Source organism: Paramisgurnus dabryanus, chromosome 19 (genome assembly GCF_030506205.2).
Source record: "Paramisgurnus dabryanus chromosome 19, PD_genome_1.1, whole genome shotgun sequence".
Lineage (NCBI taxonomy): Eukaryota > Metazoa > Chordata > Actinopteri > Cypriniformes > Cobitidae > Paramisgurnus > Paramisgurnus dabryanus.
Genome location: NC_133355.1, coordinates 22,374,188 through 22,392,382, shown reverse-complemented (window position 1 = coordinate 22,392,382; position 18,195 = coordinate 22,374,188). Strand labels below are relative to the sequence as shown.

The following is an 18,195-nucleotide window of genomic DNA, read 5'->3' as shown; positions in this document are numbered from 1 at the left end:
AGGCGTTTCACTTCTGTCAATCATTCTCTTTAACCAATAGCAGTGCTTGGTATTGGGATGTCGTGCTGTAAGTAGTGCGCATGCGCAGATCTGTATTGCGTTTAGGAAGACCGCAAGCGTGTGAGGGGTAACGTGTAGATTGTTTTTAATGCTTGTATTTCATAAAATGTTTACAAATGCTTGTCTTTATATATATGTATACATAGTGTGTATATTTATTCTGTTCTGAGTAGACTATCGTTTACCGCATTTGTCGGCATATTTAACTTTTACAGAAATGTTTCAGCTTTACATTTGACACAGAAGTACACACATGTTATTCTTTTAGTGTATATTAAGAAGTTTTTCCTTTAGATCTTGTAGTTTACATATCAGGCAGTATATTTATTTGGGTTAGCTATGTGAACAGTGTGTATCTGTGTTTTCAGGCAATGGATCCTCAAAAAGACGTTCAGCCTCCGAAACAGCAGCCGATGATCTACATTTGTGGAGGTACTCCACTAATATATTTCCAGTAACATAAACCCGATGTTTTGTTTATATGCAAACAGACTTGATGTGTGATCTGTTTTGTGTTCTTGTTTTTCAGAGTGTCATACAGAAAATGAGATTAAAGCCAGAGACCCCATTAGATGCAGAGAATGTGGATACAGGATTATGTACAAGAAAAGGACCAAAAGATGTATCCTTTTAAACCTATACATACTAGAATTGCTTAATAATTGGGTATAAATTATTAAAAAAAAACTACTATGATTTGTAATATGACATGTATGTTGTAATAATAACCCAGTATAGTTATTATTATATTAAGTTTTAATCAGTTGTAAGTTTGCTGTTCTGTTTATTTATCCTTGACTCCCGATTCAGTGGTCGTATTTGATGCCAGATGAACTTCACTTTTGTTTGTTTTTCTGTTCTAATATGCTTTTTTAAAAGTGTCTAAATGTAAATACATGTGTACGATTGAGTTCAACACGAGAGTACAATACAGTTTGCTATAAAAACTTCTGTGAATACAGTTTGCTATAAAAACTTCTGTGAATGTGTTGTTGCTTAATATTTTTTTAGCCCAGCTAAATTGGTTTTGTTTTTTTACATAAATCATCCTACGTATACGTAATGTAAAGAACATTCTTTAAATATGTAATTTTGATAGCTGTAATAAGGACATGACCTTATTGGCAACTGCGTAAGGTCATGTCAAATATTGAAATGAATTAGTTCATCATGCTCTTAATCTCATAATTACATAAAGGGGTGATTTTCAGGACAGGTCTTATCCGAGTCCCAGACTAAATTGCATGTTTGAGCTGGCACAATTGAAAAACATCCACTGGCGTATCTTAACATGCATCCGTGCCATTGTTTTGTCTCAAAAAGCACATTTGTAAGGTATTTTTGTTAAAACTATGTCCTAAAATAAATAAGGCCTAGTACTGGATTAATCTAAACCCTGTCTAGGCCTTTGAGACTTTAGACTGGATTCACATTTATTTATATTTTTACACTTGAAAATTATTCACTAAAGTCAGTCTTTGGTAATGCCTTAGTCATTAAACAGCTTGTTTTTGTTGTTTTATTTTGAGGAATTTTGATGTGCAGTTGATGTATAGTGATTGAAAGTGGGTCAGGTTTCAAGTGTCTTGTCACAGGGTAGATCAGGTTATTACAATTTTTCATTTAGAAATAAAGTGACATTTGTCTGTTTTTACCTTTTCATTAAAGGCCTTCTGTTAAATGCTGTATTCTGATCAAACATTTTAGGAACTACTGTACAGCTGCCTCTGTTTTACAGAAAATATGTTTCGTTTAGGAGAACACTTAAATTTACATGTACTCATTAAGCAGTGAGAATAAATAAACTGGGAAAGATAAAAAGTAGTGCTGGGCATAGATCACACACGCACGCACACGTATGTATTTAAGAAACATTTACATGTGTATATATATTTATTTATATTTTTATATATTATATATAAATAAAAAAATAATATATATATATATATATATATATATATATATGTGTGTGTGTGTGTGTGTGTGTGTGTGTGTATTTAAATATACATAAAATTTACACACAGCACAAACTCATATTATGCAAAAAATACTTTTATTTTGTATGAGATTAATCTAGATTAATCTATGCCCAGCCCTAAAAAAAGCCTAGCTAAATTCTTCATGGTTGCAATATAAAGATTTATTTGGCAATTGATATATCAAGACTTGTTTGAAACATTACACCCAAACAAAAAAGGCAGATCATTAGCATAAAATTAAATATGCATTTGGCAAAGCAGATGGAAATTCGAAACCTTTATATAGTTAAATAGTTATATACAGTAAAAAGCAATAAGATAAATTCATCAAAATCATGCAAAATCCATGATTTAATATTACTCCTAAAAGCATTTTAGTGTATGAATGGGAGCAAGGAAAACTGACTCTAAAATGGTCAATATTATAAATTTGCTGACAAACAGAAAATTTCACATTGTTTTTCTTAAAATATATTTCCATGTCCAAGAAAATCCCAGATATTCAATCTAATCTCAAAAATTAAAGCCTGTTATTCAGCTAATAAATAACAGTTGACCTGAATCTCTATGATCACAGGAGGACATCTTTAATGTCTCAGCGTATAAAAATCTTAACCGAAAATACAGCTGGGCCTTTGAACTCCCCTGTTTGCTGTTTCACAGCATGAGTGCTTCCCAGGAACCACCCCCACTCTGCAGCAACACTGCAGCCCCTCCCCCCTCCATGATGTCACAACTCAGTGCGTCCGCAGGAGGCGTGTCTTCCTGGTTCTGGTTTAGCCTGTACAGTTTGCGCAGGGAACAGGAAGAGAGGGAGTCGTGTGTGTATGTGTGCGTACGTGAGGACCAAAGCTCTGTTTACCGTGGTTGGGACCCAGTGCAGCTATGGGGAATTCACAGAAGAAGGCCCCCGGTCAAGGTGAGGGAGGGGGCCAGAACTATCAACCGGGGACCCCGGGAGGCAGGAGGAGTCATGGGAATACCACAGCCAACTCAAAGGAAGTCCAAGGGAAGAGCTCGGCAGTGAATGGCACACTTCCAGCCGACAACAACCAGGATGGGTCTCAGTCATGCAGTCCTGCCGTCAGAGCTGGTGCTACGGAGAGCTGTAATCTGGATGCCCCATGTGGGGCCCTTCCTCCACCACTCGCTCGGCTTAAAAATGAGGGAAATATGTTGTTCAAGAACGGACAGTTTGGAGATGCGCTGGAGAAATACACACAGGCCATCGATGGATGTTTAGAAGCTGGTGGGGTATATGTATTATGTATAATGTCTAATAGATTTATTAGTGTTTATTATATTTATAGAAATATACATTTTAGTAGGGCACAAGTGGTCATGTCATAATGTTTGTCTTAGAATGTAGACATTAGTTTTTGTTTTGCGCAAATTACCATTTGTTTATTTTGGAAAGGTGGCAGATACATTTTTTATAGTTCTTTCATTGACAATTTTACGATAATGGTAATTGTATAGACTTGAAAGTACTAGGTTTTGTAATTTTTCTAATACTAGAAATTATTTTACCTTCATTCATTTTATTTTTTGGAAAGGTGTTTATAGTTTTTTGACATTAATAAACTGGGTTTTTCGCATTAACACGTGATTCAAATCAAAGAATTGAAACGTGTGTATCTATTGCGCAAACATGATATTTGCGTTTTGTAATGCAGGGGGAGGTATCCCATACCGGTTCATACAGAGGTTTTGCTGTCTAGATTTCATATGGAAATGAGCTTTCTGTTGAGTCTCACTTTAAATCAGCTGAATTTTAGAGGTATGGGTTTCATTTCACAAGTGAAACAGAAATAAAGTATTTCACAAGACTGCGGCTCACTTCCTCCACATTGCATGGTGGGTGTGCCCAGGAAAGTTACGTAACGATGGCTAGGAAATGTGCCGTCACCTCCCTCTGCATGTTTATTCTCTGACTAATTTGTACATAACATGATATCAGGTGACCAAACAAAGTCTAGGCCTTTTGCAGAATGAATGGTCACCGTAATCTCACTCCTCCGCGTATCCATGGAGAACCGCAGCTGCTTTATAGTTTCAGTGCTGTGTTTGTATTTCAGGTATTGACAGCCCAGAGGATCTATGTATTCTGTACTCGAACAGAGCCGCGTGCTTCCTAAAAGACGGCAATAGCACAGACTGCATTCAGGATTGCACCAGGTGAACCTCACATTTACATGTGCACAATATAAACACAAGCTGCTCAATGGACACGAGGCACACTTTCATCCTTTGCATAATGGTTTAGGGCGTGGATTGACTCAAATGATTAGTTGCATGGTAAAGAGCTTAACCAGCCGAGTTGACTGATGCTGAAACTCAGAATACAGGTGAAGTGCAATATAAAATTTTACACCAGCTTTACTGTACTTTCCGTCAAATTGTTTGTATGACGTTGTGCCTTTGTTCTTGTAATCCTATTATACATCTAAAGACACAGCACACTAACACGCCGCTTCATGTTTAAATTGGTCCGAAAATGTAAAGAGATTTTAATAGGATAAAGAAAAAGATAGTCTTGCTATATTTATCTTCAGCTCTTACATGTTAATAAGTGCCATCATCAGATTTATGAATGGAGCTTGGCTGCACCTATGTATGGTTATAGAGTTCATTGAAGGGTACAGGATCAGAAAAGATCTTGATCCGCTGTGTCTCATCCTGTTTATTTATAGGGCCCTGGAGCTCCACCCCTTTTCACTGAAACCTCTCCTCCGGCGAGCACTAGCCTACGAGTCTCTGGAACGCTACAGCAAGGCCTATGTGGATTACAAGACGATACTGCAGATAGATATCAATGTGCAGGCTGCTCATGACAGTGTACACAGGTACTACTACATGGGGAGAAATCCTACATTTGCTAAACATTTTTTAAAGGCGAAATGAAAAACTGTTTTGGTTGAATTTGTTTTGGAATATTGTGGGGTTTTTTTTACAAATGACTTATCTGTGAGCTTAATTTTTTAATTCATGTGGCCTCATAATCTTTAATCAAAAACGAATGACCTCTCTTTACATGTCGTTCAACTCTGAAACCGTAGCAAAACAATGAGCACACACAACTTTGAACTTGAACGTGCTCCTGTCCTACAGGGTTTTTTTTCAAGGTGACTTTAAAAAAAATTGCATTTCCAAAGCACTACAAAAGTGTAAAACAGCGTTACAATATCTTAACAACTTTAAAACAAGACATTTACCTGAGATGCAAAATTGCACAAGACAGTTAGACTTGACTCTTAAGGGGGCGTGCACACCAAAGCTTTTACGCCCACAACTGGCGCATGTTTTCAATTGTTTCCCATGGAAGTTTGGCATTTATCAAATATGCCAGCAGCTAGCGTTTTTTCCGCGCCGAAAGCCAGCGCTCGGCGGTTTTTCCGCGTTCAGCTCTGAGCGTCAACAGTTGAAAAAGATTCAACTTTGGGTGAAAAGCTCCGCTCATCAATGTCAGTTCTCACATGCCTGTCCAATCACAGTGGAGGAGGGACGGGACAAGTATCACAACAACCAGCCGGCTAGTATCATAGCTACCAAAGCGCTCGGCTGAAGAAAGCTGGCGCTCAGCTATAAAACAGCTGGCATTCAGCGTCCTCCAGGCGTTTTCAGCCAGTTAAAAAAGCTTTGGTGTGTCCCGCCCCTAAGGAGGCGTGCACACCAAAGCGTTTACGCCTGCGGCCGGCGCATGTTTTCAATTGTTTCCAATGAAAGCTCTGCGTTTTTCAAAAAAGCCAGCAGCTAGCGTCGCTCTGCGGTTTTTCCGCGCTCTGCGCTGAGTGCTGAGCGTTGAAAAATATTCAACTTTGGATGAAAATCTCCACTCGTCAATGTCAGTTCTCACACACCCTTCCAATCACTGTGGAGGAGGGGCAGGACATCACCACAGCAACCAACCGGCTCACAGCTGAAGTACCGCAGCTACCACACCAGCTGAAAAACAGCTGGCATTCGGCGTCCTCCAGGTGTTTTCAGCTGTGTTTAAAAGTTTTGGTGTGCACAACCTCTAAGATATCAAAGTTCTTTTAGGGAAGTCATGTCCTGTTATGTCAATAGGCGGCAACACCTCCGCAGTTTTTTCAGTCATCATGTAAGACAAGTCCTCTCAACTTGAATCTAAATAATTGCAGATATCACTAACAACACAATTTAATAACATATTTCTGGACAACGATCAAACCTGACATCAACTGTACTATAACTTTTGTTTCTTAAGATTAAATTCCGCTAAAACAAATTCGAAGTCGTTTCAGTGCCTCACGCGACTACACAGAGCTCCACCCCCAGAGAATCGATAGTCTTCATCGATTGATGATTGGTTCTTTTAACGGGATGGCGGGACTTCTGTCTTCAGAAGTTTGTTTGCCGCAAAAACTGACAGGCGGATGACGTTAAAGTACCGTGAGAGCGTATCGAAATTAGACTTCACCGTATGATTTCTCAAATCGCTCTCGCGATATTTGATGTCATCGGCTTGTTGGTTCTTGCAGCACCGCATAAAGTCGACCAATGTTATATCAAATAGCTTGGATTATTTTCTTATTAGCAAATGTTTTGAACACTTTCTACTGCATGAACCAGTTAAAGTATAAACCTTAAAAATAATTTGTTGGCTTTATGCCCAAAAAAGAAAAAATGCTAATTGGATAGGAAAAACTAATTTCAGATATGTTTGCTAAAAACAAATCTTATTCCCTTACAGTTTACTTATCAAATACATGTACCATGTTTTAAATAATATGAATTCTAGTCATATGTATGGTATATGTTTGTGATACTTTGTAGAATCACTAAAATGCTGATAGATCAGGACGGTCCTGACTGGCGCGAGAAGCTTCCGGAGATTCCACTGGTTCCTATATCTGCCCAGCAGCACAGTAGAGAAGAACCCAGTGCTGAGGTTCTGCAGGCTCGAGCAGCCCGAGCAGAAGAAGAGAAGGGTGAGTTTCACTTTATCATATGCAATTTCTTGAGTTTCTGAGTGGTGTCTTTATGAGCTTCAAAACTCTATGATTTTCTAGTCCCTATCCAACAAGCAGTAGCCGTGATGTCACCATCTAACTAGACCCAATATAGTCCGGCTATGAGTAAGCCAAAATAGCCAAAATAAACTTAAATGTTGATGTATGATATTACATCATGTAAGCAAAGTCAACAGTAATTGCTAGATGTTTGGTTTCATTTATTTAGTCATTTCATTCATTTTTGGACAACGATTAGCCATCAATCAAATTTTCACTGACAGCCCAGATTTGGCCTTGATCTATCCCACACATCAAACGCAAAAATGATTGCTGGGTATTTTTGTAATATTTGGGCTTAAATCTATGGGAAATTGCAAATTTCTTTACAAACACAACACTGAAAAAAAAGATTCATTCAATTTACTCAATTTTTTTTAAGGTAAGTGGTTGCAATCAATTTATTTAAACTACATTTAAACAAAAAAGATTATTAAAGTAAAATAAAATAAAAAACTTTTGTTTAAATGTATCTTAAATAAATTGATTGCAACCACTTACCTTAAAAAATTGAGTAAATTGAATGAATCATTTTTTTCAGTGTACCAGAGTTCAAGTAAAGTAAAAAAACAATGTTTTCACTTTTAGCTATCTAGTATCAATAAATAAGGTACAATAAAATCCTTTTATAACACTTTACAATAAGGTTATATTTGTTAACAATTAGTTAAAGCATTAGCTAACCTGAACTAACAATGAACAATTCTTGTACAGCACTTATTAATCTTAGTTAATTTACTATAAAATCATTCATTGTAACTGGTAACATTAATTAAAGATGACATAGAATGATTGAACGGAGTATTTATCCTTGTTCTGTGATGTGACATGTAGACAAAACATTTTTTTGGGGGGTCTTTAATGCCTTAGAAGCTTCCTTAAAACCTCTCTCAGATAGCTCTATTAGGGTGGGGGATTTTAAACAAGTGGTTTTGCGCCTATTTGGCTCCCCCTACTGGCTTAACTTGCAATCTCATTACTGATTGGCTGACTTTTCTGCCACTCAAAAAATTTAGCCAATTATTTAAAAGTGGAGGGGCAGGGAGATGCCTGTGATGTCATAAGCATCAGTTTTTCAGATTGGGCCGTTTTCTGGCTGACATTTCTAAAAGAGGAATTTCTATGAGACTGAGATGTTTAGCATGTCTAGCACTTTTTGTATGTTTGTGAATGCGGGTAGACTACCATTATTCAACAAAGACAAGGTAAAAATGGTTTTTCATTCTCTGTCCCCTTTAATGCACCATGAACCAACATGAATAATAGTCCTGCAACATGAACTAACATTATTTGTGTTTTATTAAAGGGGTCATAGCATGAAAATATGAGGGCTATATAATGATAAGTGCTATAATTGGGTCAGCAGTGCTTTTATCAAACTAGAAAACGTGAAAAAGATCAACCTAGTAATGGTAACCCAGTTTTGGTAAACCATTTTTCCAAGCATGTAAACAATTAGGTTGTTCAGATTTCACTATGTTGTTTTGTGAGGTAGGTAGCAAGGCCATGCTATAATAAATCTGTGGGGTATTTTAAGCTAAAACTTCACATAAGCACCCTGAGGACACCAAAGACTTATTTGACATATTAAAAAATCTCATTATATTACCTCATTAACAAGGAATAATATATGCTGAAAGCTGCTCATTGTTTGTTCATGTCAGTTAATGCATTTACTAATGTTTATAATAAAACCTTATATTGTAAAGTGTTACTAAGATTTTTCATAAAAATGCATTAAAGCTAATTTGCATATTTACAAGGTGTTTAACATTAACTGGAAAGGCAAAAGGCGGGTAACCTTTTTAAAAATTGCCTGTGCTTTCTGCGAAAATTAGTCCAACTCAAGTTGCCGTACATCTTCTGAAATAGATTCATAATCCATCCAATCAGTGTGTTAACGCTATCACTGTTCAACAACATTATCTCTTAAACTAAACACAGCTTGTAAACCTTTCTGTCAGCATGCAAAGAGCAAAGTGCATTCAAGAGACAAGCAGTGAGAAAACTAATTGCATTTTTAGTTGTCTTTAGTAAAAAAACTGACAGTAGCACAGCAACCCAAAGCCAAACCAAAGTTTAAAAAACACGAATTCAGGGCAAAGCAGCATTGAAAGCTTTATTAAAAAACTGTTTGTCAGCTTATCTACCTTCTTATCTACCTAGCTTATAAGGTAGATTTAGCAGCATCCAACAAATACTGTGCAATCATCTTGTTTTTTTTGTACAGCGTGTAGACTCGCATATTAAAAAACAAGCATTACATCAGTATGTAAACTCTATGAGAATCAAACCCCTGACTCTTATGCATGCTATACCATTTGAGTTATAACACAAGCTATACGAAATTGCTATGGGTTGATGTGAAGTGGGGGGCTCCTTAAAACATACAGATGATGATACAGATGATGTTAAAAAAAATGCTGTCAAACAGCTCACAAGTTGCGAGTCTCATTAGGTTTAGCATATTTTACATAGATGTGTGACATTTTCATTTTCTGTTCTCCATGTTTACAATAATTATGCAAACAGTTTAAGGCACACACTGGAACTAACAGCATTTGTCAGCATGGATGTTCTGTGCTTGATGACAATCAATTATGTAAAAGCGTAAAGTAGAGCTCTCATCGTAATGGAACACAACCTCTCCAATTTCATTTTGACCAGAGAAGGAAATACCCACATCATCACACATTGTGCATTAGTCTCTGATCACATTAATAATAGGACAACCTTTGGCCTGCTATCCCTTAAGAGCAATGATATCATACAGACTGAGTTTATGTTATTGCCACAACACTTGCTTTACTGTAACTGTCTTTAGATGCAGGAACCGTTGACTTGATGGCAAGCATAATGAAGACTTTTAGGTTATTCTCATTTATACATAATCAGGTCACATTTGTGACCCTGCCTGTGAATACCAAGGTAAAAGCATTTACTTTTTTGTGATTTACTGTTCTCTACAAAAATCATTGCATAAATACTAAATGTAGCCTTGATATCTTTAATATTGACTGAGTAAGGTAATATCAAAAATTGAAATCAATTAATATGAAATCCAACTTTGATGCCAGATTTCACAGACATGGTCACATGTGATTCAACCGATGGTTCTGTCAGACCTAACAGTTGGGTTAAAATGAACCTTTTTAACTTTTTATCAATTAATTTTAACTAGGGCTATCAAAGGATTAATCACAATTAATTGCATTCATGTGTTTGCATAATATATTTGTGTGTGTTGTGTGTCAATATTATGTTTAATTATATATAATATCAATTATATCAAAATCTAAATAAATAAATAAATAAATAAATAAATAAATAAATATATATATATATATATATATATATATATATATATATATATATATACATATATACATATATACATATATACATATACATATATACATATATACATATATACATGTAAATGTTTCTAAAATACATGCATCCATGTGTGTGTATTTATATATACAAAAAATATTTACACACAGTGCACACACATAGACATTATGCAAACACAAACTTTTATTTTGTATGCAATTTTTTAATCTTTTGACAGCCCAAATTTAAACACACAGGTGTGTCCACATTTGAGTGTATAAAGTATGTGTTTTTTCTTGCGAGGTTGTCATTTTTTATTTGTTAGAATCTAGATTTTTATTAAGTAATAAAAAAGTTTTTATACATTAACTGAAATACTACGATAATACTATGATATGATAGCTGGTCCTAAAATAAATCATTATCTATATCTAAAATGTATCTTATATCTTGATTTTGAACATGACATGGCTGATAAGCTGATAAGTGTAATTTAGGAAAAGAGAGAAATGAAAAAGGGAAGGTGACAGATCTCTGTATTGTAACTCTACTGTACTCGTCTCACAGCCAGAAAAACAGAAGCTCGCTTTACACTCCTGAAACAACAAGGAAATGATCTGGTGAAGAAAGGACAGTTTCAAGATGCTGCGGGCAAATACACTGAATGTCTGGCCATCAAAACCAGTGAATGTACCATCTACACTAACAGGTAAAAGTATAAGCTGTTGACCAGCATGCTTTATTTAACAACGCCATTAGAGGTTTAGTTCACCTCAAAGTAAAAATAAGTCATTCTCAAGATATCCTAGGTGTATATGATTTCTTCTTTCAGCAGAACCCAATTAGTAAGGAATAATTGACGACGGGCCATTGAATTTTAAGAAAATAATGCACACCCACGGTGCAATGCGGCACGCAGGGGCGCTGTAAAGGGGGGGTAAACAATGACGATTCTCGGGGCCCACGAGTAAGAGGGGGCCCAGAGAAGCCCCCAAAATTGTGGTGCTTAAAAAAATATTTAATAGTAAAACACTGCAAAAAATGACTTTCTTACTTAGTATTTTTGTCTTGTTTTCAGTAGAAATATCTAAAAATTCTTAAATTAAGATGCTTTTTCTTGATGAGGAAAATTACCTAAGTAAATAAGTCTAGTTTTAAGACAAATTAATATACAATTTAAGTAAAATTGTCCTTAAAACAATCAAAATTATCTGCCAATGGGGTGAGAAAAAAATTGTGAAATAAGATGTCTTTTTTCTTAAACACTTAATTCAAGTAAAACTTTCTCACCCCATTGGTAGTCAAAATACCATAAAAGCGCATGATTTTATGTAAATTAATATGAAAAAAGTCTCAGCTGTGTTGGGGGCCCTGTCAAGATTCTTTTCATGGGGCCCAAAATCCTTAGCAGCGCCCCTGGCAGCACGACGCAAAGTAATTCTTTTTATTTTCAAATAATTCAAAGGACCAGAGTCAATTATTCCTCTTATACCACGGTTACCACAAACATTGCTCTGGTGCCTATTTTTAAGACATTTGACAAGTTAGGTGTCCGGTCATCAGAAATTAATGCATACCCACTGAACATATCTCAACCAATCAGAATACAGCATTCAACAGACCCGTGGTATAAGAGTTAAATAATATCTTGTCTTTTCCAAGGTTTGTAAAGGCAATGGATAGTGCCCCATTCTGTAGTCGATAATTGCATCCCTTAAAACTAATATTTAAGCATCAATATAGCAAATGTAAAAGTTATAATTATTTCCTTATGCTTAAATGTAACTTTAGACCCTTTCCTCATTTAGTATACATGGATCTATGAATATGCGTATTAGTCCCCGCCTCTACTCAATCAGATGCTCAGACTATAGATATGTAAATAGACACTACATTCTGCAGTTTCAGACATATAACTGCTAAGTCTATATATTATTTTTGCGCTGAAGTTTAGAGCATTCACACTACATGTAGAGCAAGTAGGGCTGAAGCCGATGTGCTGCAAGCGGTTTAGCACCGAGTCTATGCAGCATTCATGAAAATGCTGATTCACTCGTTCAACTGATGATGTGATTGGTTACATGTTTGTGACATAGTTTTGAAAACTGCAATATTATAGAGATTATTATCAGCAATGGGGTTGAATGATGAATTTGCACTGCACATGGTTTGTCTTAAAAACACCACATAGACTTAAACAACAAAAACCTCACTTACAACTCAGGCATACTTAACATTTCCAAAATGCACATTCATCCATTACAAATTCATGTCAGTCGAAGTGAACAATGGGCTTTTGTAAGGAGAATATTTATATTTCAACTTGACTCTCTCTCTCTTGGATGCTCGTACGACCATTGGCGTAAGCCAGTGATCTTAGTTTATTAAGTTTGAAATATAAATATTTTCCTCACAAACTTTTAGACTTTTAATAAACATTTAATAACCATACACTAAGAATAGCTTAAGTAAACTATAGGCAAATTTTTATTTTGGGGTGTACCACTCCTTTAATATTCATAATATATTAGCAAATACACAGGTTATGCTCATGAAAACATACTACCATGCTGCTCCTCCTTTGTCAATATGACCATTCTGTATACTATATATTAAGAGTTTGGTTTCAAAACACAATAAATCTTGTAAATATGATGTATTGCATAGGCTATGTTGTATATTGCATATATATGTGTGTATGAGGCAGTATGTAGTAAACACTACACATATATTTCTATTCCAAGGATAGCTGCAGTTTGTGTGCTATGCAGTTTTTACCCTATATAATTAAAAGAGGCAACAAAAGCCATTAATAGTTCCTCACGTTTTCCTGTCTCAGATTTTCCCGTCAGTAAATTCAGATCCTTCTAGAAAGTGCTGAGATCTGCTCAGAGAAACCGATTCAGTCAGCTATTAGCTCTGGCAAAAACAGCCAATGAGAGAGAAGTGAGGCTATATTGCTGAACTCTTGTGTGTTTTTTCAGAGCGCTGTGCTATCTCAAGCTTGAATGTTATGAGGAGGCCAAACAGGACTGTGACTCTGCACTTGAGATGGAGCCAAACAACAAGAAAGCGTTTTACAGACGAGCTCTGGCCCACAAAGGCTTGAAGGTTATTGCTTTCCTAAACAACAGAATTATTATTTCCAGAAATTCGCCTCTTTCGTTGTTTGCATATTTTACATTCTGTATGCACCATATTGGTATGTAGCCGAAAGCTGAGGGCACACTGCAATTGTTGCTTGTCAGATTGCACAATATAATCTCAGTAAGATCTTACCAGTAGTCACGTTGCATAACTGTGCCACAAAATGTCTGGCACTGCCAGAAATTTGTTGGACGCCAGGACTCTTTCATTGCAAAGGGAATGTGACTATCTGTGAGATCTTTTAAAGTCTTACAATCTAATAATGAGATGAAGAGCATCAAAGTTTGATATTAATCACTTTAAATTCAATCTTTGACATGGCCGTACTCCGTCAATACTCTGTTATATTTTTACAGAATGTTCTTTATATTATGTAGGATGATTTTATGTTAAAAAATTCAATTTTGTTAAATCTAAATAGTCTATTATGTATCAAACATGTACAGTAGTTACTTTGCAAGCAGTTTATATGATCTGTATCTCCTATTACAGGACTACCTGTCAGCCAGCACTGATTTACAGGAAGTACTGCAGTTGGACCCAAAGGTGCAAGAGGCGGAGCAAGAATTAGAGACGGTGACTAACCTGCTTAGAGAAACCCTGTTAACTGATGCTCAAGGTAAGGTGTCACCGATTACACTAAGGATGGTATAATATACAGTCAGATGGTCATTTTTGCAAAATATGTCAAGTACAAGTCCTAAATCACCATTAATGGGTTTCTGACAGACATTCATCCTAACTTATTACACATCGTTTGTGTTATGCTATTAACACATTATGGGGCAGTTTCCTCAACAGGGTTTAGATAAATCCAGGACTAGGCCTTAGTTATATTATGACATTTAAGTAATTTTTACAAATTTACCTTACAAAAAACAATACTAATGTGCACATTGAGAAAAAACAAGCAAGATGTTTTAAGAGTGTTAGATAAGTCTATACATACCTTTTTCATCTCCGTGCGTGCCGTGACTTTGTCGGACGCAAACACTGAAGTAAATGGCTCCAGCTAGCATACTGCTCCCAATAAGTGACAAAAAACGCCAAAATACTGAAGCGTACTAAATCATAATGAATTACAGATCGTCAGTCAACATAAACACCAATTATAGCAATAAAGTTAAGAAGTTTAATGCCTTACCCGATATACACAACCTACTGCAAAAAATCCACGGGATTAGCCTAGTTAATTTTAGGACATTTTCTTCACTTTTAAACACAACATAATTCAATGCCTCATTTTAAATAGGCCTACAAAGTAAAAACAAAACGGAAAGTTCGTATGCCGTGAACTGAACACTATATTAGATTATTGAGGTAAAATCACGGACTGCACCAAGGCGTCTGGTCACAGAAGGCGTTGTTCTATATACGACCGCTTGAGGGCGCCAAATGTGCTTTGTTTGCAAAAATAAAACATCCATGTAAGTACTGTCTGATATAATCTGATTTTGTTTAAATAAATATATTGATTAATATTATATTAATATTGTGATATAATATCACGGGGTGTTATATATAGTAATGGACAAGCTATATTAACCGTCATGTTGTTGAGTAGTAAATGTAGGATGTTCCGGTTTGTCTGTGTAGCAATTGTCCCGCCTCTCCTCCATTGTGATTGAACAGATGGATAAAAAGTGACCATTATTTGACATTATTGTTACCGGATTAACAATTGTATTACAAAATATCTTACAAAGTAACGTTAATTTGAATGTAAATCAATATGTTCTAAAACACATATTTTTAAAATCCTTTTAACCAATGGGGGATTATGGCCCTCACATTTAAAACTGCACTGAGAAATTCTAAACGCGATATCCAGACATCTCAATGGGATGAGCTTTTATTGGCAAAGAAAGATTATAAAACTGCATACAAAACAGTTATACGAGTGGACTATACAGTTAATTTTTTAAAGACCGATATTCATTTTTTTGGGTTGGTTTTGTTTACCAGCCAGTAGAATCACTGTGAAATATTTAATTTGTCATAATTTTTACTATATTTCATTTATCATATTTTGATAACATTCTCCCATAGACGGTCAGATTAGGGCATGGTTTGACAGACAAGGCTTAGCTAAACCCAGGACTTGGCCTTGGTTAAATTAAGATGTTTAAGCATCTTTAATAAACATGCCTTAGGAAACTGGTGTGTATCTTGAGACAAAACACTGGCATATTTTAAGTTCTGTCAGTGCAAGTTATTGTCAACTTGAGACAGCTCAAATGTGTTTAGTCTAGGACTAGCCTTAAGCCTTGTCAGTAAAAACCAGCGGAAAGAGTAAAAATTATCCCTAGCTGTCACTTGAACCAAATATAGACCATTTAGGTACAAAATGTACCTTTGAGGTACTACTTTTCCAGACAGGTTTTAGATTAATCCTTAACTATATTATGACATATATGTAGTTTTTACAAACATGGGGTGGTTTCCCAGACAGGGCTTATCATAGTCCCATACTAAAATGCATGTTTGAGCTGCTTTAATTTAAAAACACCTTGCCCTGTTTAATTTTAACATATTTTGTTGACATTGTTTTGTCTTAAGATGCAGTGTTTTTTGTAAGGTATGTTTGTAAAAACTTTTTAAATGACCTAATATCAATAAGGCCTTTGTATTAACCTAAACCCTGTCCTGGAAACTGCCCATATACCTTACAAAAAATATTATTGTGTGCATCTTGAGCAACAACAATGGCATTGATATATTTTAAAATATGTCAGTGCAAGCTGCTTTCAGTTAATACAGCTCAAAACATGCATTTTAGTCTTGGATTAAATTTAAGCCCTGTCCGGGAAACCACCACCTTTATATACAAAGGTGTACTTTTTGTTAGGGTACTGCCCCAGTGACAGCTGGGGACAGTTTTTTTTTTTTGACAGGGTGCAAGATGGTGCCAGGGGGGCTCCAGTTTTATGACATTTTTAAAATGCATTCATTTTCCATAAATTCTGTTTAATTAAACCTCAATAAATACGGTTACTAACTAACAGCACTATTGTATCATTCAATGTTTTGTTTAATTCAAATTCTAAATTAGAGATTTTTTAATGTCTTGGATTATAAGGGATTTACCCTACACAAGGGGCGTCGCAAAAGCCGAATTTTGAGAGCCGCTGCTTTAGGTTCAGTGTTAGCAAATAGCCATTAATGGAAATAACTGACTTTAACAGAAGCATGCACAACATCTTACAATGAAACTATTTTTATTTTTTTTCTGTAGGTTGACAGAAGCAATACATTATTAAAAAAAACTAAAGCTACAGGAAGAACAGACCCTCCTTCATTAAATCCAGAAACGTTGGATCCAGCGAGCCGGAGAAATCCAGCTCGAGTCCTGGGAGTCTGAGAGCGCGTGGTCCCGTCAGGAGGATCTATTCATCTTTATGCAGACTGTCATATGCTGCAACTAAAATTTCCCTTGAATCAAATCTCACTTAACTTTCTTCTAGGAATATTGTTTCTGATGCAATGCTGACAACACAAAGCATGCAAACAGTTTACTGTCTCTAACCATGGCTTCATTAGGCACATGTGAGCTGGGCACAGATAGGAAAGACTGCAATTCTGATGTGTGTAAGTGAGAATGTGCCTTTCATATGAAGCTGTGGCTCACATATGTAGTGTTATTACACTTAAGGACAAATTGAACTGTATAGAAAATGTTAATTTTTCAGGATTTAATATATATTTTTAATTGCTATTCCATTGTATGTCCCATGTAGTAGGCAAGTTGCTCGGTTATTTTTGCTTGTTCAGCTGTACCATGTTTTCGTTATGCACAGACAAAACAAGATTTCACAAAATGTGAATGAATGTAAACTAAAATTGGATATAGTTTTTCTCTACAGGATGTCAGCAAATAATAATATATTTCAGATGACCAACTTTGCAAGAGCTAAATAAATAAATTGCTTTATAAAGTTCTAGGTGAAATGTTTTCTGTTCTGGTGATATATAAACACAACGGCTCATGTTATCAATCAATGAGCTAAATAAAAAAGGCGCGCAATTCCAGCATTATGGATGTGACTTTTTTTAGTCAAAAATTTAAATATAGTTTCTCAGAATTTTTTTTATTACCAATTGAACCATGTGTTTATTTTAGTAAACCCCTGATGAAACACAAGAAAAATATCAGTCTCTACTCATGTTTCTATTTTAAATAAAGGAAATGTGTGTTATGGATGTGACTAAAAAGTTTTAGGAGACAAAGTACCCTTAGGGAATTCTGTAAACTAAAATGCACAAATCAGCAATAATACCAAACAAATGGAGGTTTGGCTCTTCAAATAATTATTTATTTTAAATATTGTCTGCACATTTATGAGGAAGAAACAACGTTAAAAATGTGACAGTTCTTAAAACTGCACTTACCCAACTATGAAAAATAATAATAATAAAAAGTTTGACATTTATGCCATCAAACATTGACATCCGGGATATCAGTATTTTTAAAAACTATTGATTAAACTATTTTTTTGTCATGGTAAGGTTGATATTTGCATGGAATTGCTCAGGTGCTTAAAAAATTTCTTTCAAATTTCTTTCATACTTTTTTATTATCAAAAGGACATTTTTTTAACTAATGAACCTTTTGTGAAGCTGCAAGGTTCTTCATGTTAAAGATT

The 18,195-nt window shown here is 35.4% G+C and overlaps 2 protein-coding genes across 2 annotated transcripts; both read left to right on the top strand.

Moving 5' to 3' along the window:
- The first annotated feature begins 39 nt into the window (after positions 1-39).
- Positions 40-1,479, top strand: polr2k (RNA polymerase II, I and III subunit K). Its single transcript, XM_065282343.1, has 4 exons — positions 40-127; positions 429-492; positions 590-682; positions 871-1,479. The coding sequence occupies exons 2-4, from the start codon at positions 432-434 to the stop codon at positions 891-893; spliced, it is 177 nt and encodes a 58-aa protein (XP_065138415.1). The 5' UTR covers positions 40-127; positions 429-431; the 3' UTR covers positions 894-1,479.
- Positions 1,480-2,808: 1,329 nt separating this feature from the next.
- Positions 2,809-17,491, top strand: spag1a (sperm associated antigen 1a). Its single transcript, XM_065293260.2, has 8 exons — positions 2,809-3,288; positions 4,118-4,217; positions 4,733-4,885; positions 6,837-6,991; positions 10,973-11,114; positions 13,390-13,516; positions 14,045-14,171; positions 16,788-17,491. Exons 1-8 carry the CDS (start codon positions 2,925-2,927, stop codon positions 16,790-16,792), a joined length of 1,173 nt encoding a protein of 390 aa, XP_065149332.1. The 5' UTR covers positions 2,809-2,924; the 3' UTR covers positions 16,793-17,491.
- The last annotated feature ends 704 nt before the right edge of the window (positions 17,492-18,195 follow it).